The sequence below is a fragment of the Triticum urartu genome, chromosome 1A (assembly GCF_056163025.1).
Source record: "Triticum urartu cultivar PI428250 chromosome 1A, HENAU_Tu73, whole genome shotgun sequence".
NCBI classification, from domain to species: Eukaryota; Viridiplantae; Streptophyta; class Magnoliopsida; order Poales; family Poaceae; genus Triticum; species Triticum urartu.
The window spans coordinates 448,582,281-448,606,985 of NC_141873.1; the positions used below are offsets into that span (position 1 = coordinate 448,582,281).

At 43.1% G+C, this 24,705-nt stretch overlaps 1 protein-coding gene and 1 long non-coding RNA gene across 11 annotated transcripts; both read left to right on the plus strand.

Moving 5' to 3' along the window:
* Positions 1-455: 455 nt before the first annotated feature.
* Positions 456-4,014, plus strand: LOC147991647 (uncharacterized). Its single transcript, XM_087538754.1, has 4 exons — positions 456-1,162; positions 1,249-1,348; positions 1,877-3,383; positions 3,902-4,014. The coding sequence occupies exons 1-3, from the start codon at positions 456-458 to the stop codon at positions 2,309-2,311; spliced, it is 1,242 nt and encodes a 413-aa protein (XP_087394880.1). The 3' UTR covers positions 2,312-3,383; positions 3,902-4,014.
* An 8,710-nt stretch (positions 4,015-12,724) lies between these two features.
* Positions 12,725-18,030, plus strand: LOC125517371 (uncharacterized). 10 transcript variants are annotated; one of them, XR_015603612.1, is made up of 7 exons: positions 12,725-12,817; positions 13,076-13,247; positions 13,336-14,293; positions 14,463-14,536; positions 15,086-15,371; positions 16,650-16,699; positions 17,587-17,986. It is a non-coding gene; the product is annotated as an uncharacterized LOC125517371 (long non-coding RNA). The 10 variants fall into 10 exon arrangements; XR_015603619.1 differs by lacking the exons at positions 12,725-12,817; positions 13,076-13,247 and adding an exon at positions 15,936-16,002 and having other exon boundaries at positions 13,254-14,293; positions 15,086-15,147; positions 15,238-15,371; positions 17,587-18,030; XR_015603614.1 differs by lacking the exons at positions 12,725-12,817; positions 13,076-13,247 and adding an exon at positions 15,936-16,002 and having other exon boundaries at positions 13,254-14,293; positions 17,587-18,030.
* The last annotated feature ends 6,675 nt before the right edge of the window (positions 18,031-24,705 follow it).

The window sequence follows — 24,705 nt, forward strand, 5'->3', positions numbered from 1 at the left end:
AGCGGCGGCTTGCAACGGCGGGGCGCGCACGCGGCGGTGGCATTGGGTGGCGGGGTATGGCAGCGGGATATTTAAGAGGGGGTGTCGGGGTCGAGGCCGACTTGGAGGAGGGGGCTGCGCAGCAGCGTGGCGCAGGCGGACTCCGGCGAGTCCGTCTCGCGCACGGGAGGGAGGCGGCGGCGCTGGCTGGGCCAGCTGGGCCTCGGCCCAGTCCGGTCCAGCGGGATTTTTTTTAAAACCAGAATTTGCCCGAAAAAATCCTAGAAAATAAAATCTCTCCCTAATAATAAAGCATGGATTGAGTCTCCGGGTTCACCGTCGCGGCGCTCTTGCATAAATGCCCCTACGGTTTCTTCTATTCAACCCGCAGTCCTTTCTTTATTTAGTGAATATGGGGAATGTTTCAAAATTTATAGAAAATCCCCTGTACTCATCAAGAGATATGAACCGGATGGATGCCGGAGGCTCCTCAGCGATCAGGCACTCTTGGCCGTCGGATCGAAAGTTCCTCGCGACACAGACCGTCGGATCTCGATCCAAATCTTTGTGGGTCGTTGGATATTTACCCGATCAACATCAGCCGTTGGATAAAATTCCAATTGCAACAGAACGTAAATACAGTGCCCCTACCGGGGCATTTTGGTCATTTCGCGGAGGGGTGGTATAAAAGGGGTGGCTCCCGTGGGAAAATCCCTAGCCGGCTCCCCTCGCGCGCGCCTCCTTTCCCCTCCCGCACGCCTCCTCTCCCCTTCTCCCACCCACATCGCCGCTGCCGCCACCTACCGCCTCGAACCGCGCCGTCCGCGGCCAGATCCGCCGCAACAGAGCCCCCCTTCCAACGACGACGAGCAGCAGTGGAGGGAGGACGAGGAGCACGACGATGGCGGCAGCGGGGAGCAGCAGCGGCAGGCCAAGGCGACGCAGTAGGCAGCGGGGGGAGGACGAGGAGCACGGCGGCGGTGGCGGCAGGGAGCGGCGTACAACGCCGCCAGGGCCGTGCTGATGAGTCCTCCTCCTCCTCCTTCCACCCCTGCAACCTCAACCGCCGCCCGGAACCCTACCGATGGCGCCATAGATCAGATCCTCCTCTCTCCTCATCTCCCTCGCACTACGCCGGCTGCAGGCCATCTCCGACGAGCTCATCCACGGGTCTCCGACTATGGTGCGTGCGCATGATCCCTAAATCCCCTCTCTTGTCGGTTTCTTAATCTCCCCTCCTTATGATTCCTTTGTTTGTTTTGTGTGCAGCTGCTCCGATCTGGAAGAAGGGGCCGGTGGAGCTGCTGCTGCTGCAGGTGGACGAGGCACGAGCTCTCATGGCTCCTCCCTCCTCCTACCCCCTGACGTGGTGAACTCCACCCCCTCTTCCTACCCCCTGCACATCTATCTTATTTTTATTGCAATTGTGGTTCTGGACACAACCTGGTGGTGATTGCTATTGTGCAATCTCATTCAATTTTAATCAATACACGTTTTGTTTCAGTTTGAATGTGTGTGCAACCAATCGGATTTCTATTGTGATGTTTAATGCTTGCTGGCCCCTTGTTGTTAACTAGGGGAAGAAGAAGAAACCTTATCTATTTGATTTGAGGAGAATCATGTGTATTTCTTTCATTAGAAGTACCACTGCTTGTATTTGCGTGTTTCCAGCAGCCATCTATCAAAAAAAACTACAGTTTTGGATTGTTGATTTAGCGGCATCAATCATTAATTGTTCTGCTATGTATGTTCTTAACTATGACTACCCGTTTAGGCGGCTCTTAGGTTAATATGGTCTTGGTTCTGAGTGGATCTCTGACTATTCCGGGTGGCATGAATCTCTTCTTTGTTTCTTCATCTCCTATTATTCTGATTCCTGCGTTTATTTTATGTGCAGGTTTCCCTGATGAGGACAAGCTGCTTCTGCAGGTGGACGGGCCCTCATGGTTGCTGCACTCTCTCATCGGGAGTAGGCAGGAGAAGTGTTAGCCGCCGAAGCAGACGAGCCGAGCCATCAGTGGTTGCATCTTTGACATCCTTTCCTAGCGTGGTCGCCAGCAGAGTGCTCGAGTCTGGAGGGGCAGCAGACGGTGGTGGGCGCTTGCGCCGCCGCCATCTCGTTCGTCCTGCCCGCCCGACCCCCGATGCTCACTTCCTCGGCGTCGTCGCCGTCGTCCACAACCACCGCCACCGCGCCCCCACCCTCTCCCCATCGCTGCAGGGCCCCACCTTCTCCCAATCCCCTCATCCTTCTCTCCCGTGGCCAGTGGATTCGCCCCTCACGGGATCGATTCTTGTGTTTGTATTTGTTGGATTGCTTGCTTATGTCTAATGAAGAGAGTATATGTCCTGCCGTATACCTAGAACTCTTATGTTTGGTTAATTATTTTGATTTAGTTCCTTAGGTTAATATAATTTTATTGTGGTTTTTTTACAGATGTTTCATTTTACCTAGGGATAAAAAGTGCAATATAAAGGTTCATTAAACAAACTGAACTTATATATGATCATTTAGGTGCTGAATTTGTCTATCTGAACTTTATTGGTACTGAAATTATCTCATATAAAGTAAGTGATTCATTTCCCCTCGAGTGGATAAACATATAGTGGAAGAAGGGCTTCTATGTCATACCCATGCCTTCATATTTAGTTCCATGCTAAAGGATCACTAAATCTCGGCTCATCCATTGTTTTTCTTATCAAACTAGAGGGCTTCATAAATATTGTATATATGTCTTATCAAGACATTTTCTAAGTAACATAGTGAGTTCAAATTGTTTTTTCTGTAACCTTTGATAGAAGGATCCACACATGTTTTGTTTTCTGCGTGTATATTTGTGCTACCAAGATTGCATTATATTTTTCGGAGTCCAGAGAGATGGACCTTGCTCATGATGGCAGTCAGTGTTATGTTTACTTGATAATCCTTAATTTTCCAATTCACAGCTTTGTGTACTGCTGTTATACACACACTTCCAAAAGAAATATCAGATTTTGTTCTTTCTTCTTTTAAAATTAAATATGCTTGAATTTCCTTTTGTCGATTTCTAAACTCACCTTCCTGATAGTTTCCATACATGCATATACCCTTTTTGGTCATTATAGAAATATATTGTTTTAACGATGCCTGTTAGCTACATATGTCAGAATGTAACTAATTAATTTTACTTCTTGCGAAGTATATTTCTTTTGTTTCAATAAGAATTATGCACAACTCGATATTTAAAGGTGCATTTGTCTAATTTTCTTTATTTCAAAACTGCATATGCAGGAGAGGCTCACACTAAGGGAGGGCTAAATTGTGAGATATCCTTGTTTGGTCCTTTCCATGTACCTACAAGGCATGAATCAAGATGGCATGGTTTATCATTGAACTGAATGCTTCCATGGAACTTTGGTTTCAGGTGATAACATGAATATATACTTTTTATGGTTTGGCTAGATGGTCCTTCTAGATTTTGTCTGATTGTGTACAAGTAGTCGGGTTATAATTACCAAAACTTACTATTTTCGACCGTGGCTGTTACTACCTTAAACAACGCTGATTTTCTTTTAGTACTACAGTTGTTGCCCACTGCCGCCACGTCCGTCCAGCTAGCGCGTCACATCTGCCACTTCTCCTCCACGGTGTTTAACATAGGTAGCACGTGGGTTGTGCCTATGTGAGCCATGACGGTGCTGCCCGCACCCCTGCCTCATTCGTGAGCATCTCCAAGCACTAGGAGTCTAGGACTGACATGTAACTGGAGTATTGAGTACTGAGTTTCAATACACCACGTCGATTAACCTCTGTCCAAGGCGAACATGAGAATGATACTCTAGATATGGTCCCACTTATTCTGGTTCACAAAATGCAGTAGGTAAGGAATTCATTTATATTTTCCATTACATTTGGTCATAAGATTTTACTTTGCTTTGCCAGGAGAGTTTCACTTCATGTAGCGGCGTGGATGTCCGGGGAAGTGGTTCCTTGCCGGCTGGATGGCGTTCAGGCGCAACCCCGGCGCCCACTGATTACTGGCTCGGCTACAACCTGTTGGGGAACATAGTAATTTCAAAATTTTCCTACGCACATGCAAGATCATGATGATGCACAGCAACGAGAGGGGAGAGTGTTGTCTACGTACCCACGCAGACCGACTGCGAAAGCGTTGACACAACGTAGAGGAAGTAGTCGTACGTCTTCCCGATCCGACCGATCCAAGCACCGTTACTCCGGCACCTTCGAGTTCTTAGCACACGTACAGCTCGATGACAATCCCCGGGCTCCGATCCAGGAAAGCGTCGGGGAGGAGTTCCGTCAGCACGACGGCGTGGTGACGATCTTAATGTTCTACCGTCGCAGGGCTTCGCCTAAGCACCACTACAATATGATCGAGGTGGAATATGGTGGCAGGGGGCACCGCACACGGCTAAGGAACGATCTGAAGGATCAACTTGTGTGTCCTAGGGTGCCCCCTGCCTCCGTATATAAAGGAGCCAAGGGGGAGGGGGCGGCCGGCCAAGGAGGGCGCGCCAAGGGAGTCCTACTCCCTCTGGGAGTAGGATTCCCCCCCCCCCCAATCCTAGTTGGAATAGGATTCCTCGAGGGGGGAAAGAGATAGAGGGGGCCGGCCACCTCTCCTTGTCCTAATAGGACTAGGGGAGGGGGAGGCGCGCGGCCCACCTTGGGCTGCCCCTTTCTCCTTTCCACTAAAGCCCACTAAGGCCCATATAGCTCCCGGGGGGTTCCGGTAACCTCCCGGTACTCCGGTAAAATCCCGATTTCACCCGGAACACTTCCGATATCCAAACATAGGCTTCCAATATATCAATCTTTATGTCTCGACCATTTCGAGACTCCTCGTCATGTCCATGATCACATCCGGGACTCCGAACAATCTTCGGTACATCAAAATGCATAAACTCATAATAACTGTCATCGTAACGTTAAGCATGCGGACCCTACGGTTCGAGAACAATGTAGACATGACCGAGACACGTCTCCGGTCAATAACCAATAGCGGGACCTGGATGCCCATATTGGCTCCTACATATTCTACGAAGATCTTTATCGGTCAGACCGCATAACAACATACGTTGTTCCCTTTGTCATCGGTATGTTACTTGCCCGAGATTCGATCGTCGGTATCCAATACCTAGTTCAATCTCGTTACCGGCAAGTCTCTTTACTCGTTCCGTAATACATCATCCCGCAACTAACTCATTAGTTGCAATGCTTGCAAGGCTTATGTGATGTGCATTACCGATAGGGCCCAGAGATACCTCTCCGACAATCGGAGTGACAAATCCTATTCTCAAAATACGCCAACCCAACATCTACCATTTGAGACACCTGTAGAGCTCCTTTATAATCACCCAGTTACGTTGTGACGTTTGGTAGCACACAAAGTGTTCCTCCGGCAAACGGGAGTTGCATAATCTCATAGTCATAGGAACATGTATAAGTCATGAAGAAAGCAATAGCAACATACTAAACGATCGGGTGCTAAGCTAATGGAATGGGTCATGTCAATCAGATCATTCAAATGATGTGACCTCGTTAATCAAATAACAACACTTTGTTCATGGTTAGGAAACATAACCATCTTTGATTAACGAGCTAGTCAAGTAGAGGCATACTAGTGACACTAAGTTTGTCTATGTATTCACACATGTATTATGATTCCGGTTAATACAATTCTAGCATGAATAATAAACATTTATCATGATATAAGGAAATAAATAATAACTTTATTATCGCCTCTAGGGCATATTTCCTTCAGTCTCCCACTTGCACTAGAGTCAATAATCTAGATTACACAGTAATGATTCTAACACCCATGGAGCCTTGGTGCTGATCATGTTTTGCTCGTGGAAGAGGCTTAGTCAACGGGTCTGCAACATTCAGATCCGTATGTATCTTGCAAATCTCTATGTCTCCCATCTGGACTAGATCCCGGATGGAATTGAAGCGTCTCTTGATGTGCTTGGTCCTCTTGTGAAATCTGGATTCCTTTGCCAAGGCAATTGCACCAGTATTGTCACAAAAGATTTTCATTGGACCCGATGCACTAGGTATGACACCTAGATCGGATATGAACTCCTTCATCCAGACTCCTTCGTTCGCTGCTTCCGAAGCAGCTATGTACTCCACTTCACATGTAGATCCCGCTACGACGCTTTGTTTAGAACTGCACCAACTGACAGCTCCACCGTTTAATGTAAACACGTATCCGGTTTGCGATTTAGAATCGTCCGGATCAGTGTCAAAGCTTGCATCAACGTAACCTCTTACGGTGAGCTCTTTGTCACCTCCATATACGAGAAACATATCCTTAGTCCTTTTCAGGTATTTCAGGATGTTCTTGACCGCTGTCCAGTGATCCACTCCTGGATTACTTTGGTACCTCCCTGCTAAGCTTATAGCAAGGCACACATCAGGTCTGGTACACAGCATTGCATACATGATAGAGCCTATTGCTGAAGCATAGGGAACATCTTTCATTTTCTCTCTATGTTCTGCAGTGGTTGGGCATTGAGTCTGACTCAACTTCACACCTTATAACACAGGCAAGAACCCTTTCTTTGCTTGACCCATTTTGAACTTCTTCAAAATCCTGTCAAGGTATGTGCTTTGTGAAAGTCCAATTAAGCGCCTTGATCTATCTCTATAGATCTTTATGCCTAATATGTAAGCAGCTTCACCGAGGTCTTTCATTGAAAAACTCTTATTCAAGTATCCCTTTATGCTATCCAGAAATTCTATATCATTTCCAATCAGTAATATGTCATCCACATATAATATCAGAAATGCTACAGAGCTCCCACTCACTTTCTTGTAAATACAGGCTTCTCCGAAAGTCTGTATAAAACCAAATGCTTTGATCACACTATCAAAGCGTTTATTCCAACTCCGAGAGGCTTGCACCAGTCCATAAATGGATCGCTGGAGCTTGCATACTTTGTTAGCTCCCTTTGGATCGACAAAACCTTCCGGTTGCATCATATACAACTATTCTTCCAGAAATCCATTCAGGAATGCAGTTTTGACATCCATTTGCCAAATTTCATAATCATAAAATGCGGCAATCGCTAACATGATTCGGACAGACTTAAGCATCGCTACGGGTGAGAAAGTCTCATCGTAGTCAACCCCTTGAACTTGTCAAAAACCTTTTGCGACAAGTCGAGCTTTGTAGACAGTAACATTACCATCAGCGTCAGTCTTCTTCTTGAAGATCCATTTATTCTCAATTGCTTGCCGATCATCGGGCAAGTCAACCAAAGTCCATACTTTGTTCTCATACATGGATCCCATCTCAGATTTCATGGCTTCAAGCCATTTTGTGGAAACTGGGCTCACCATCGCTTCTTCATAGTTCGTAGGTTCATCATGATCTAGCAGCATGATTTCCAGAACAGGATTACCGTACCACTCTGGTGCGGATCTCGCTCTGGTTGATCTACGAGGTTCAGTAGTATCTTGTCCTGAAGTTTCATGATCATCATCATTAGCTTCCTCACTAATTGGTATAGGTGTCGCAGAAACAGTTTTCTGTGATGTACTACTTTCCAATAAGGGAGCAGGTACAGTTACCTCGTCAAGTTCTACTTTCCTCCCACTCACTTCTTTCGAGAGAAACTCCTTCTCTAGAAAGGATCCATTCTTAGCAACGAATGTCTTGCCTTGGGATCTGTGATAGAAGGTGTACCCAACAGTCTCCTTTGGGTATCCTATGAAGACACATTTCTCCGATTTGGGCTCGAGCTTATCAGGTTGAAGCGTTTTCACATAAGCATCGCAGCCCCAAACTTTAAGAAACGACAACTTTGGTTTCTTGCCAAACCATGGTTCATAAGGCGTCGTCTCAACGGATTTTGATGGTGCCCTATTTAACGTGAATGCGGCCGTCTCTAAAGCATAACCCCAAAACGATAGCGGTAAATCAGTAAGAGACATCATAGATCGCACCATATCTAGTAAAGTACGATTACGACGTTCGGACACACCATTACGCTGCGGTGTTCCGGGTGGCGTGAGTTGCGAAACTATTCCGCATTGTTTCAAATGTACACCAAACTCGTAACTCAAATATTCTCCTCCACGATCAGATCGTAGAAACTTTATTTTCTTGTTACGATGATTTTCAACTTCACTCTGAAATTCTTTGAACTTTTCAAATGTTTCAGACTTGTGTTTCATTAAGTAGATATACCCATATCTGCTTAAGTCATCTGTGAAGGTGAGAAATAACGATATCCGCCACGAGCCTCAATATTCATCGGACCACATACATCGGTATGTATGATTTCCAATAAATCTGTGGCTCTCTCCACAGTACCGGAGAACGGCGTTTTAGTCATCTTGCCCATGAGGCACGGTTCGCAAGTACCAAGTGATTCATAATGAAGTGGTTCCAAAAGTCCATCAGTATGGAGTTTCTTCATGCGCTTTATACCGATATGACCTAAACGGCAGTGCCACAAATAAGTTGCACTATCATTATCAACTCTGCATCTTTTGGCTTCAACATTATGAATATGTGTGTTACTACTATCAAGATTCATCAAAAATAGACCACTCCTCAAAGGTGCATGACCATAAAAGATATTACTCATATAAATAGAACAACCATTATTCTCTGATTTAAATGAATATCCGTCTCGCATCAAACAAGATCCAGATATAATGTTCATGCTCAACGCTGGCACCAAATAACAATTATTTAGGTCTAATATTAATCCCGAAGGTAGATGTAGAGGTAGCGTGCCGACCGCGACCACATCGACTTTGGAACCATTTCCCACGCGCATCGTCACCTGGTCCTTTGCCAGTGTTCGCTTAATCCGTAGTCCCTGTTTCAAGTTGCAAATATTAGCAACTGAACCAGTATCAAATACCCAGGTGCTACTACGAGCTCTAGTAAGATACACATCAATAACATGTATATCACATATACCTTTGTTCACCTTGCCATCCTTCTTATCCGCCAAATACTTGGGGCAGTTCCGCTTCCAGTGACCAGTCTGCTTGCAGTAGAAGCACTCAGTTTCAGGCTTAGGTCCAGACTTGGGTTTCTTCTCCTAAGCAGCAACTGCTTGCCGTTCTTCTTGAAGTTCCCCTTCTTCTTCCCTTTGCCCTTTTTCTTGAAACTAGTGGTCTTGTTAACCATCAACACTTGATGCTCCTTCTTGATTTCTACCTCCGCAGCTTTCAGCATTGCGAAGAGCTCGGGAATAGTCTTGTTCATCCCTTGCATATTATAGTTCATCATGAAGCTCTTGTAGATCGGTGGCAGTGATTGGAGAATTCTGTCAATGACGCAATCATCTGGAAGATTAACTCCCATCTGAATCAAGTGATTATTATACCCAGACATTTTGAGTATATGCTCACTGACAGAACTGTTCTCCTCCATCTTGCAGCTATAGAACTTATTGGAGACTTCATATCTCTCAATCCGGGCATTTGCTTGAAATATTAACTTCAACTCCTGGAACATCTCATATGCTCCATGACGTTCAAAACGTCGTTGAAGTCCCGATTCTAAGCCGTAAAGCATGGCACACTGAACTATCGAGTAGTCATCAGCTTTGCTCTGCCAGACGTTCATAACATCTGGTGTTGCTCCAGCAGCAGGCCTGGCACCCAGCGGTGCTTCCGGGACGTAATTCTTCTGAGCAGCAATGAGGATAATCCTCAAGTTACGGACCCAGTCCGTGTAATTGCTACCATCATCTTTCAACTTTGCTTTCTCAAGGAACGCATTAAAATTCAACGGAACAACAGCACGAGCCATCTATCTACAATCAACATAAACAAGAAAGATACTATCAGGTACTAAGTTCATGATAAGTTTAAGTTCAATTAATCAAATTACTTAAGAACTCCCACTTAGATAGACATCCCTCTAATCCTCTAAGTGATCACGTGATCCAAATCAACTAAACCATAACCGATCATCACGTGAGATGGAGTAGTTTTCAATGGTGAACATCGTTATGTTGATCATATCTACTATATGATTCACGCTCGACCTTTCGGTCTCCGTGTTTCGAGGCCATATCTGCATATGCTAGGCTCGTCAAGTTTAACCTGAGTATTCTGCGTGTGCAAAAACTGGCTTGCACCCGTTGTAGATGGACGTAGAGCTTATCACACCCGATCATCACGTGGTGTCTGGGCACGACGAACTTTGGCAACGGTGCATACTCAGGGAGAACACTTCTTGATAATTTAGTGAGAGATCATCTTATAATGCTACCGTCAATCAAAGCAAGATAAGATGCATAAAAAGATAAACATCACATGCAGTCAATATAAGTGATATGATATGGCCATCATCATCTTGTGCTTGTGATCTCCATCTCCGAAGCACCATCATGATCACCATCGTCACCGGCGCGACACCTTGATCTCCATCATAGCATCGTTGTCGTCTCGCCAATCTTATGCTTCCACGACTATCGCTACCGCTTAGTGATAAAGTAAAGCATTACATCGCGATTGCATTGCATACAATAAAGCGACAACCATATGGCTCCTGCCAGTTGCCGATAACTCGGTTACAAAACATGATCATCTCATACAATAAAATTCATCATCATGCCTTGACCATATCACATCACAACATGCCCTGCAAAAACAAGTTAGACGTCCTCTACTTTGTTGTTGCAAGTTTTACGTGGCTGCTATGGGCTTAAGCAAGAACCAATCTCACCTACGCATCAAAACCACAACGATAGTTTGTCAATTTGACTCTGTTTTAACCTTCGCAAGGACCGGGCGTAGCCATACTCGGTTCAACTAAAGTTGGAGAGACAGTCGCCCGCAAGACACCTATGTGCAAAGCACGTCGGGGAACCGGTCTCGCGTAAGCGTACGCGTAATGTTGGTCCGGGTTGTCTCGTCCAACAATACCGCTGAACCAAAGTATGACATGCTGGTAGGCAGTATGACTTATATTGCCCACAACTCACTTGTGTTCTACTCGTGCATATAACATCAACATATAAAACCTGGCTCGGATGCCACTGTTGGGGAGCGTAGTAATTTCAAAATTTTCCTACGCACACGCAAGATCATGATGATGCACAGCAATGAGAGGGGAGAGTGTTGTCTACGTACCCACGCAGACCGACTGCGGAAGCGTTGACACAACGTAGAGGAAGTAGTCGTACGTCTTCCCGATCCGACCGATCCAAGCACCGTTACTCCGGCACCTCCGAGTTCTTAGCACACGTACAGCTCGATGACAATCCCCGGGCTCCGATCTAGCAAAGCGTCGGGGAGGAGTTCCGTCAGCACGACGGCGTGGTGACGATCTTGATGTTCTACCGTCGCAGGGCTTCGCCTAAGCACCACTACAATATGATCGAGGTGGAATATGGTGGCAGGGGGCACCGCACACGGCTAAGGAACGATCTGAAGGATCAACTTGTGTGTCCTAGGGTGCCCCCTGCCTCCGTATATAAAGGATCCAAGGGGGAGGGGGCGGCCGACCAAGGAGGGCGCGCCAAGGGAGTCCTACTCCCTCTGGGAGTAGGATTCCCCCCCAATCCTAGTTGGAATAGCATTCCTCGAGGGGGGAAAGAGAGAGAGGGGGGCGGCCACCTCTCCTTGTCCTAATAGGACTAGGGGAGGGGGTAGGCGCGCGGCCCACCTTGGGCTGCCCCTTTCTCCTTTCCACTAAAGCCCACTAAGGCCCATATAGCTCCCGGGGGGTTCCGGTAACCTCCCGGTACTCCGGTAAAATCCCGATTTCACCCGGAACACTTCCGATATCCAAACATAGGCTTCCAATATATCAATCTTTATGTCTCGACCATTTCGAGACTCCTCGTCATGTCCATGATCACATCCGGGACTCCGAACAATCTTCGGTACATCAAAATGCATAAACTCATAATAACTGTCATCGTAACGTTAAGCGTGCGGACCCTACGGTTCGAGAACAATGTAGACATGACCGAGATACGTCTCCGGTCAATAACCAATAGCGGGACCTGGATGCCCATATTGGCTCCTACATATTCTACGAAGATCTTTATCGGTCAGACCGCATAACAACATACGTTGTTCCCTTTGTCATCGGTATGTTACTTGCCCGAGATTCGATCATCGGTATCCAATACCTAGTTCAATCTCGTTACCGGCAAGTCTCTTTACTCGTTCCGTAATACATCATCCCGCAACTAACTCATTAGTTGCAATGCTTGCAAGGCTTATGTGATGTGCATTACCGAGAGGGCCCAGAGATACCTCTCCGACAATCGGAGTGACAAATCCTATTCTCGAAATACGCCAACCCAACATCTACCATTGGAGACACCTGTAGAGCTCCTTTATAATCACCCAGTTACGTTGTGACGTTTGGTAGCACACAAAGTGTTCCTCCGGCAAACGGGAGTTGCATAATCTCATAGTCATAGGAACATGTATAAGTCATGAAGAAAGCAATAGCAACATACTAAACGATCGGGTGCTAAGCTAATGGAATGGGTCATGTCAATCAGATCATTCAACTAATGATGTGACCTCGTTAATCAAATAACAACACTTTGTTCATGGTTAGGAAACATAACCATCTTTGATTAACGAGCTAGTCAAGTAGAGGCATACTAGTGACACTAAGTTTGTCTATGTATTCACACATGTATTATGTTTCCGGTTAATACAATTCTAGCATGAATAATAAACATTTATCATGATATAAGGAAATAAATAATAACTTTATTATTGCCTCTAGGGCATATTTCCTTCACAACCTCCCTCGGTGATCTCCAACTTCCTCCTGCTCCTCAATTTCTGTTTGGGGAATTCTTCAATTGATAAATTGAAATGACTGCTGGTTAGGTAATTAGTTCACTGAAAAGATAGGCCATTGTCGTTTAATATAGTTTTTGGTCTCATTAACAACACACGTTGGTGTCAAGACGAGCGACATGGCCTGTTATGATCAACAACTTCTGAGTCATAGGATTTGATGCACTATTCTGTGTGAAAAGGGGCAATGAATGCGTGAATTAAGTTTTTTTGGTTTGAAGCAACTAGCAATGTCTATGTATAACTATACTAATAGATGAGAGCATGTGTGCATATGTGGTTTTCAAGGAGAATTATGTGACCGTGGCGTTCGTGCTCGTCGGCGGGACGATGCAAGGCGCAACTCCGACGCGGTCGCGTGGTGGATGTGCGGTGTAGGAAGCGGTTCCTTGCCGGTTGGATGGTGTTCACGCGCAACCCCGGCGTGAAGTGAGTACTGCCTCGGCTACAACCTCCCTCGGTGAGCTCCATCTTCCTCCTTCTCCTCTGCTTTGGCTACTGTATGGGACATGGCCATCCAGAGATAAGAATATAAGCTCTCCTTCCAGCTCCTCAGCGATTTGGGCTCCTGGCCGTTGGATCTGCGCGCTTGATGCGATCCGAGCCGTCGGATCGAGCCCTGGAACGACCTTGTCCGTCGGATAAAAAATAGTTACTGCTGGAATGAACAGTTACACCTCGACCGTGCCACCGCGCGTAAATAGCCTGCCCCACCGGGGGCATTCTCGCCATTTCGCTTTGTCTGTGGCTGGCGTTCGTGCTAGGGCGATGATGATTAACTGTGGCTGGAATAAGTGTGCCTTTGAGCAATCAAGGCACCTGTGGGTATCAAGTTGGATCCTCCCTGTTGTCTCTAGAATCCTTTTTGATCCTGTGATACCTATTGATCTGTCCTTGGATGGTCATTCTTGTTGAGTGATAACCAGGGCAGCTCCATTGTGTAAACAGATTGATCTGGTGATAAGAGATGATGGGGATAGGTTATATGATCGAGAAAAGGCGAATCTGAGCCCACTATGCAATAAAACTGCAGCTACCTCCCCTAATGTGTGTAGTATTGAAGGCAAAAGAGAACTTTTAATGTCTTGCTACTTTAAAATTCCAAAAAGGTGCATTCTTCCTTTGCTGGTTACTGATTCTTCATCTTAAGGTGACCCCATTTATATAGTGGTTCTATCCATTTGATTTGAACTGGGAGAGGGCCACTGATTCTTGATCTTAAGGTGACCCCATTTTTCTATGCCTCATGCTCATGCTGCTCTATGTTCCCTTTTAAAGATTCTTGCTTGCATTTTGGGTTGGTTTTCTGCTCTATGTTCCCTTTTAGCATTTCTTTCTGCTGTTGCTGCATTCCCTTTTTTGTATATTACATGTTCTTTTTGTATCTCATTCTGCATGTAACATAACTAAATAATACATTGAGATGAAAGGTTATATCTGATATCATTGAGAGGAGCAGGCCAACATCCCTACCTCCCTCTTCAACTCCCACCCAACACAATTGTGGTGAGCCCCCCTCTCATTCTGGTTAACTGCAGCTCATCCATGGTTTTGTTTTGGACCGTCTAAATTCTGGTTAACTGCAGCTCATCCATGGTTTTGTTTTGGACCGTCTAAATTCTGGTTAACTACAGCTCATCCATGGTTGTACCTTTTCCTCTTTTTCCCCTTGCAGGTTGGTCCGCTGTCTACAGGTGCTCGTTATTCTGGCCAGTTTGTCGTGCTCTATCTTCGACCACCTCTTTGCAGGTTGTCCCCTTCTCCCCCTCTCTTCTATGCTTTCCAGGCCTAGGCTTACATTTCTTCCTGTATGAAGCGGCTGTTAGATTTTGTTTGGACAATGGATGTATCTGCCTTTTGTTCTCTTATTGGTAGAAGCCTAGCATGTAAAACTATTATCCCCTGCCTTTATTTTTGTCCTTGCTTGGCATTTGGAATTGGGCATTTTGGTCACTTCTATAGATCCTGGTAGGACCTAGCATTTTGGTCACTTCTATAGATCCTGGTTGTGCTCAAATTTACACGGGGTGGCTGTCTCTCTTCTATACTTCTATAGATCAGGTTTCTCCGCTTATGTTTAGCCTTTGTTAGGTATACCTCTTTGCTGTCTTGATGTGCGCATGTGCTACCTTCTAATATTCATGCCTCATTGCATTCTAATATTTTCCTTGCTTGTACTCAGGTTCCAACTGTTATTTCAATGCATCTTATTCATGGATGCATGCTTTACATGCTCTTCTAGCATATGTTTGTTCTTGTGTTGCTTTCTCTTATCTCCTAACTGCCTCTTGAGTGCAGGAAAATGCCTCAATTAATTAGTTTGTCGCTCCGTTAGTCGCCATGGTCAGATGATGCTTCAGGTTTGCACTTCACATTGAGGTATTGGCCTGGTTACTAGCATAGGTTTTCCTGTTGTGCCGCTTACTGCAATTTCATTATTGATTTGATAGGAAAACTGGTGTTTATCTACATGAGGGACCTGGTTGTATTACCTACTACATGCATCGTTAACTGGGCACCAAAAAACCTAGATTGTGCATCTCTGTTTGTTCATGTGGTGATTATCCTATTGTTTTCGGCATCAGTGAGTTATCTCTTCCCTGTGTTTTTTGCGTGAAGTCTTAGCCAACACCCAAGGTTCTGTTCCTGTGTAATTATTTTGCATTGTTTCAGTTTGTTGTATTACGATGCCTATTTTGCAGTCACACAATCCAAATATAATCGTAGGGAGAAAGATGATGATGTTGTGCTTTATATCACAATTCAAATTCTAGAGTCGCACTTTTTGTTGATTAATCATTCTGACCAGCAATGATTATTCCTCTTTATTTTATTGTATTGTTGGCCAATTAAAAAAATTGTAGGTGTATATTTTCTGTATGGTATATATTATGCGAGTTATTTCTAACGCATCTTGATTTTATTTTAGAATCATCTAACTCAAGCTCATGCCTTTGATCTTTGTTAACTAAAGCTTCTGTTATATTGGATATCAAATTATCTACACTTGAACTTAAGATGTGATGTATCATACTAGATTTTCACTCCTTTAAAAAATCTTAGTTAGCATTCAGATTTTTTTAGAATAGATGCTCCTATATTTTTGTCAGCGCTTGATGTACTTTTTTTAAATGTTTCTTCCTGGTAGGATCGATTGTAAACAGTGGATGAATGCATACCTTTTCAAGCTTAAGCATTTGATGTTTGGTGATGTGGTATTTTCTCTTTAAAGACGTTCCTACTACTTTCTTTTTTGATAAATAGACAAGTTGGATCCAGTGTATGTCCATGTGTGTGCCTTGGTTCGGTACGCAATGAAATCAGGGAAAGTGGCTTCTGTTTAACATTGTCATGAAAGATACATTCACATGTCTTGAACTTTCTATCTTGGTTCTATTTGTATTGTTAGTTTCAAAAGATATATTCACTTCTTTGCGACTTTTATCTCTATAACATGTCTACTCTTCGTTTAGATATATTTTTTATTCCAGCTATGTTGTTGTGAGGGAGCAGGCTTCTTATGGGGAATGGTGATGATTTCTTGAGCTTTCATTTTGTTCTCCTTTCTATCCCAAACATAGTTTTCGCAGAGTCGATGTATGTGCCGGTTTGCCCGGATAATCCATGTAGCGGTTAGTCTGTTTTTATTCATATAATTACTGGACTCCTATAAAAAACACGGAGATGTACTGCGCTATATGTTCTCTGATCCGTTGAGCCCAAACATGTACAAGTGGATCTGATCGTTAGATTTTAATTATATTTTGGACGTTGTCATAGCTAGCAATATATAGTGCAGTTTACTTTCTTTGTCCTCTTGTGGCCACTAACTAAATCTTTTGTGTTTTCTTCTTTTGCTCAGGGCCCTATGCTCCTATAGCTTGAATTAGGGTGGTGCCAGTGATTCACAAGGTAATTTCACCTCCTTTGAAAATAAAGTGTCTCCGTGCTTCACTTTTGGCCACTTTGATTCTAATGCACATATGTGCATTCCTTTTTTGTCATTTATGCGAATTGTGTACTTCTATAATGACAAATCGGTATATCTTAGCTGTATGTTGTTGAGTCATTTAAAATGGATGCAGAACCCTACATTATAAGTTGATCATGCTGATTTATAATACCTCTGATCCATAATAGGTGTCGCAGTTTTGAACATTTTGGATCGGAGGGAGTAGTTTTGTTGCCTACTATTGGTGTAAAGCTCTTGCTCTAGGCTCACACGATCTAATTATTGTTCTATATAGAACACCACCTTTTAGTTTTTTATAATCCCTCAATTTTCTACAGAAATATGTTGCCCCAATATGCCTAATTTTATATTCAGAGGTAGCATTGATGCACTTGCCTCCTTCAAAAGGCCATATGTGTTGCTTTGTGCTACTTCTCTTTCATATCCAGTTATCTAGAAATAGCTATGGTAACCTTTTCTATTGCATTCATTTAGCTGCATTTTAGATTCAATCTGTTTTCTTAACTACTTATTATAGTGTCACATGAACCTTTCTTTTACTGGCCTACATGAACAGTGCGAACACTGGTTCTTTATAAAGGCGTTATAAAGATGTAGGTACTCTTCAAAGTAATTAGAAAGAAATAAAGCCTCAATCAACGTAGTTCAGAGGATAGAGCCCATGGTGGCTACCATTGATGTCTGAATTGTGAAGTACAATCTTCTGCACTTTGCTCTACAGGCACAGTGTTACTAATTTGTGTTCAATCTCAGTATTCCATTTATCTAAATTTTGTATAGTTTGCATAGTGCTTAGGTTCATTAGCTAATTATATTGTTTTTGTAGATCTTCCATATTATCATTAGCAAGGTGAAGTCATTCAAGTATTGGCCACTACTATCTGCCTTAGCTTCGCCTCAGAAAATAACCTTTTCACTTGGAAGGAGGAAGTAGGAGTTCTCAGTAATGGTTAACTACAAGCTACAGTAGATGTTCTTTGATTAACAAAGACAAATGTCCTACTATTATCGATGTTTCCAGAGCTTCGTTCTCAATTTGTCTGTTATCTCATTATGTTTATGAGCAGCTCCAAAATCTGACACTTATGCTTGCCAGTATGAATTTCTTGGCTATATTTTATAGAACTTATGTCTTGACGCTTTGTACTGAACTTGATGCAGTCCAATTCAAGTCAGTTGTCCTGAGCAAGCACTATGTCTTGCTTTTGGTACACTTTGTGCCTTTATGCTTTGTAGTAAAGTTCAAGGCCAGTTGTCTTGGGAACAACAATACCATACTTCTGGTATATCATTAATTTGTATGCTCTATGCTAAACTCAGTTATCTGGGCAGCAACTATATTACTTACTGTTTGTGATCTGTACAAAATAAATTTAGCTTGAGTGATTGTTCTGATTTTCTTTGGATGTACAAAATGCTTTATTATATTTGAGTTCTATACGTTGGGTCATTGTGCTGAGCCAGGCACCGGTGCGCCAGGGGGCACTTCCGATCTAGTATGTATTCAACCCGCGATCCTAAATCTAACATCCCCGATTGAGAAGAGGGCTAGGTCACGCCGCCGCCGCCGCCTCCGCCATCACCCCGCCCGCACGCCGCCACCTCCGCCATCATCGCTCGCTGCTGCTCGGACATGAGCACGTGCATCATGGACGCCGCGACATCCACCGGGACTCCTCCCCGCTAAAAAAAACACCCGCACCTTCCCCAGCCCGCACTCGATCGGCAACCCCATCGCATCGCCGTGCCCGCCGCCCAACTGCTCTCGGCCGTCGCCGGGGTTCCGCGGCCGCCACAGCTCTCCCTGATGATGTGGCATCGTTCCTACACGACGCCCCTCCCCCCTCCCATGGATCCTTCCATCTCCAAACAGAGACCTACAGATGGTGAGGTAGGATCCGGCGAGGCCAGGAGTAAACCAGCGACCTCGCTGGCTACACTGTCCAGCACGACGTCTCCACCCGCAACACCACTAGTACGTTGCTGTCCTGGTTGCCGGTCATCGCGGTCTAGAGGAGCGCCCGCCTCCGCCAAGGCGATGGCCGGGGTCGCGAACTCACACAACATAGAGCTAGATGGAGTGGTAGATGTCGGTCCTGCAGAGCAGAATAAGTGTCTCTGCACAAATACACCAGCGATGTTTGACGCGGACACTATATCCATGCTGGCTGTTTACTACAGATTAGACATTAGACATCGGATGTTCAGTGTATTCTACAAATTGACCGCGGGCGTGCAACATTGTTGAAGGGCAAAGGTACTCTAAGAAGCTAAATGATAAACAGGTCACCAACATACTTAGAGCTTCCTTGGGTTTGTGCAGGACATCTCCGATTTCAGTAAGTCAGTTTCACTTTCACAAAGACAGTGGAAAAGCAGAAAAAGGAAAGCACGTGGATTAAGAAATTTCAGCATTGTAGAACTCAGTTGAAAGGGAAAACGAGATTTATAGCATGTAGGCAGAGTGGTGATTTGATTTTTGATGATTGGTACTTTGGTTGTAAGGTCGATGAAGACATGAGATGAATTTGGGTGGGGCAGTGGGTTTGCTCGTGAGGAGGTGGGAAGGACAAAGATAGTGGAAGAACCTTGAGATGATGGTGATATTACTGAATTGGGTCTGTTTATAACTTTGATGAAAAATTATATTCCCTTAGATGGTCAAGGTTCTAGAGCTCATTGCTATGGAAGAAGGCATAGATTTGATTCACGGAATTGCCAGTAGAATTGGAGTGAGCATGAGTAGAATTTGATACACTCTTTTGAAGCTATGGCTGTGGGGTCGTAAGGCAAAAAATTCCTTGCGCCTCGTCCGGTCTTTGCTGCCGGGCCATGGATGGGTCTTTTCTTATGGACCGTCCATGCGAAAAAAGGTATGAGTGTAGGGGGATCCAATGAACGTGCAAAGAATATCCAACAGATTACCCTTACTACTATATTCCTGATCCACGAATGTCATCTTGGTACCCTTACTACTATATAGCTCTATTTTGTGTGGATCTTTCAGGTGCATGAATAGTAACTTGTGCAAAACTACGCTTCCCTTGTCATTTGATAATTTTTATCTTTATGGTGCTCATAACATATTTTTCATCTATACTTATAGGAGTTTCTTACCTCCTTTTGGTCGAAGAATAAGATGGATAATATATGCATTGCCGACTTAGCTTAAATTTTTTTTAACAGAATTTCTATAAATTTTATACAGGTATTGTGTTGAAGTCCGTGAAATAGATTAATGGTCGAGAGTGTTTATAAGTTATCAAGTCGAGCACATAAGTCTGGAAAGTAGCTAAATTTCCTACTGAAAAGTAGATAGAGGTTTCTGAAGACATTGAGACATTACTACATAGTATACATAGCCGTCTTCTGAATTCTATGATTCTTCATACCTTGAGGCTGTTAAACGTCTATGCACCTTTCACTTGATGAGGTACATTCAAATTGGGTTTGTTTATAACTTTGATGAAAAATTATATTCCCTTAGATGGTCAAGGTTCTAGAGCTCATTGCTATGGAAGAAGGCATAGATTTGATTCACGGAATTGCCAGTAGAATTGGAGTGAGCATGAGTGACAATCTCCTACAGACAATACACTCTTTTGAAGCTATGGTTGTGGGATCGTAAGGCAAAAAATTCCTTGCGCCTCGTCCGGTCTTTGCTGCCGGGCCACGGATGGGTCTTTTCTTATGGACCGTCCATGCGAAAAAAGGTATGAGTGTAGGGGGATCCGATGAACGTGCAAAGAATATCCAACAGATAACCCTTACTACTATATTCCCGATCCACGAATGTCATCTTGGTACCCTTACTACTATATTCCTGATCCACGAGTGTCATCTTGGTCCCCTGTACGAGTTGATTACATGATGTCGTGTTCTCAAGTTTTACTCTGAATTATTTATTAGATGCTCGAAGAAATTCACAACTAAGCAATTTTTTCTTCTGTCTTTTTAGTGATGGAAGGTAGATTGAGCTGATAAATTTCTGCACCCACCTTGAGGTCCATAACATTTTCTTAATTATATGCAGCCCAATTCGTATAGATGTATTTGTTTGAGGGAGAGGACTGTCTGCGATCAGAAGAAACAGTATGTGATCATCATGTGTGCGAGAAATGGCAAGAGTATGTGATGAGATGGCAAGAGTATGTGATATGTATTTCTTTCTACACTACTAATATGTATTGACTGTTCATGTTGATACAGTAGGTTCATGATTGATTATGGAAACAATAAAATTACTTGAGAAGGATTTTATGTGTATGTACTTTGAGACTTGAAAGGCTGTTATTGGCAGGGATTCTCTGTCTACTAGAGAGGTTGGTGTCAAATCAACATTAGAACAAGGGCAATATAAGTGGAATGAGGTAAAGTCCTTTTTTGTCTATCTCCATGGTATGCTGATACGTTCAAACCAGCATTTTAAGTATTGATACATATAATTAATTGATTAACTCAAACAAATGAAACTAGACATCAACTACTGCAATTGATCGATGAATATTTGTTAGGTCGTAGTATCTAATCTAACATCTAGAAGGGAAAAAATCTGATGAACATTTTTTCACAAGGTTATGTATATCTTTAAAATGTGGCACAGAGAGCAGAAGGTCTTAAATACTTGCAAATCCTCAGTTTTAAGAGCAGCACCTGGATCCAACAAACCAAATATGCAAGCACGCAAGACAGTGATGTTTTTTCCTCCATTAGTCAATCTTCTTTTTCTAAGTCGTATTTAGTTAGGTAGGCACCTATCTAGATTTTCTGAGAGACTGGCTACACGGTTGAGTTATCAGATTCAGATCCGTCTTTTCTTCTTGCTGCATCTTCTCGCATTGCTGTTCGCATGTTATCTGTGCTCCTTTATATCCTTTCATAGTGTATCTTCAGATTTTTTTTTCATATGGCTGCAAACATCCCTTACTCCATGTCAGCACTATTCCACCACCGTTCTACTATTGCTATTCAGTTCACTTCACATTCAACTTAATAGTAACAAAAAGGTAAATCTGTGGAGTTAGATAATACAGTACACTACTTCTCAATAGCTGCATAAAGAATCAATAGCCTTAATAACTTATATAATTTTCTATTGTGTTTAATTTTCATTCATTCTAATTTTCTTTCTCAGAGATCTTTAATTAGCAATTATGCCGGCCTTTTTTCATTCATCAATTTTGATCTGAAATCTTATCCCAATACTTTTGACCATTACTGTACATCGATTTCAACAAGAAGAATTGTTTCAACTTGCCATGTGGAAAATCAAGTAAGAGCATATCCATGTTTAATTATTAGTTTTTTTCGAGAATGGTACGGAATTTACAAACTGAAAAAGTATTAATTGTTTGAAATAATTGTTCTGATATGGCTGTTTGACTGATTGCAATGTTTTTTAGTGGTAGTTTTTTTCCAACTGTCTAAGCATATATTTCTTATCCAGACGGTGGTGTCGATGGCCGTATTGTCAGCCGATGGCACGCCAGCACCCTCCTCGGCGGCCTCAACCGGCACGGCCTACTACGGCGGTGGTGGTCCATGGCTTCGAGGATCCTCCTCCAACGCTAATTTTTTTGGCATTTTGGGAAGAACCACGATTTGTACTGCGTACTGCACCGGAGAAGGACATGGGAATCTGAGCTAAAAAATATTCTAAAAAAACACCTCAAAGTAAAAAAAGTTCGTGTTTTTCTGAACAACAAAAATAAAATGGATTGATAAAAACAATTCGTGTTTTTGGATGAAATGAAAGTGCAGAGCTGAAATAAGTAATGACAAACATTGTTACGGCACGTCCGAATTTCATGGTACAAAAGAAATACTCAGTCTAACCTTACTTTGACGTTTGCAAAAATTGGATTATAAAAATGCTGCAAATCGGATGAAAACGTTTGCAAAATTTGGATTTAGAAAAATAAATACTCATTGTTATATTTTATTTTTCGCCCGATGCAACGCACAGGCATTTGCACTAGTAAAAATCTAAAAATACCAAAATAAATTTTCACCGTCTAAATAAAATATTTAGAACAAGATGAACATTTTCTTGGCCCTAAAATGCAATTTTAAAAAATGCATATTCTTTTCTAATTCAAATAAAATCACAAATAAAATTCAAATAAAATCATTTATTTGATTTTAATATTTTTCCTTCAATATCTCATTTTTTGGAGAAGTCATATTATCTCCTCTCGTATATTTTAGTAAGAAATATATTCGGAGAGAAAAATTATTAAAACCAAAATGATCCCTGTTTCAATATTTGATAAAATGCAAATATGAAAAACGTGAAATCCCCAACTCTATCCGTGGGTCCTTGAGTTGCTTAGAATTTTGAGGATCGCAAAACGAAAATGCAATAAAATATGATATGCAGGAATGATCTATGTATAACATTCCAAATTAAAAATTTGGGATGTTACAAACCTACCCCCTTAAGATGAATCTCGCCCTCGATATTCGGGTTGGCTAGAAAACAGGTGTGGGTGGTCTTTGCGTAGATCATCCTCTCTTTCCCAGGTGGCTTCATCCTCGGTATGGTGGCTCCACTGAACTTTGCAAAACTTAATAACTTTGCTGCGAGTAACTCGGCTGACAAACTCGAGAATCTTGACAGTGTTCTCCTCATATGTAAAATCACTGTCCAACAGAATTGCTTCTAGGGGCATTGTATCTCTTAGAGGAATATCGGCCATCTTTGCATGACACTTCTTCAACTGGGAAACGTGAAACACATCATGTACTCCTGATAGTCCTTCGGATAACTCCAACTTGTAGGGAACCTCTCCCATGCGTTCCAAAACTCGGTATGGTCCTACAAATCTCGGGAATAACTTTCCCTGAACTCCAAAACGCTTAACTCCTCGTAGAGGTGACACACGCAGATATGCTTTATCTCCGATTTCATAGACTACCTCCTTGCGTTTTGAGTCTGCATAACTCTTCTGTCTGGACTGAGATACCTTCAGTCTATCTCGAATCAACTTAACCTTCTCCTCGGACTCCTTAATCAAATCCGGTCCAAACAACTGGCGGTCTCCAAATTCATCCCACATCAACGGTGTTCGGAATCTTCTTCCATACAGGGCTTCAAACGGTGCCATCTTCAAACTAGCCTGGTAGTTGTTGTTGTACGAGAACTCTGCGTAGGGTAAATTATCATCCCAACAAGATCCATAGTCTAGCGCACAAGCTCTCAACATGTCCTCCAGAATCTGATTGACTCTCTTGGTCTGTCCATCTGCCTGCGGGTGAAAAGCTGTACTGAACTCCAGCTTGGTTCCCAAAGTCTGGTGCAGTTGGTGCCAAAACTTTGAAGTAAACTGTGTTCCCCTATCTGATACGATGGTCCTCGGAACTCCATGCAGACATACGATCTTGGTCATGTATATCTTGGCCAACTTCGCACTTGTATATGTTGTTTTCACTGGGATAAAGTGAGCTACTTTGGTCAACTGATCCACTACTACCGAGATAGAATCATATCCCGATCGGGTCCTGGGTAATCCGGTGATAAAAATCCATGCCAAGTTTATCCCACTGTCACATCCTTAGTTCTGGTATGATCTAGGCTTGCTTTGTGCATCATGTTTAAGTTTCAAATGAAATTGAAATGGGGAATGTTTCAAACCCTAGAACCAAAGCAAATTCAAATAGATTCAAATTAAAAATGGTATTTCAATGAACCCAAAATACTCTTCAAATATGTTCATGGTCTTTGGAAAATGTTGGAAACAACAACCAGAGGTGATGCACATTTTTGCTAAACATTTTGGATTTTTGAATGAACCCATATGTATTTGAATTGGAGCTGTTTAAATAATATAAATATTTTAAAGGCTCCAAAAATGTTGGAAATTGGTGAGGGCCTCTGGTATATTATAACTAGTGGTCACAAGGAATCTCAACATTTTTAGAATTGTGCTAGTATTTATTTTAAGTC

What these genes read in the sequence shown, in the direction of transcription:
- LOC147991647 (XM_087538754.1), top strand. Translation starts at nt 456, where the DNA reads ATGCCGGAGGCTCCTCAGCGATCAGGCACTCTTGGCCGTCGGATCGAA. An exon ending in TCCACGGGTCTCCGACTATG is followed by an intron (nt 1,163 to 1,248) that starts GTGCGTGCGCAT and finishes TTTTGTGTGCAG; the next exon opens with CTGCTCCGATCTGGAAGAAG. An exon ending in TCCTCCTACCCCCTGACGTG is followed by an intron (nt 1,349 to 1,876) that starts GTGAACTCCACC and finishes TTTTATGTGCAG; the next exon opens with GTTTCCCTGATGAGGACAAG.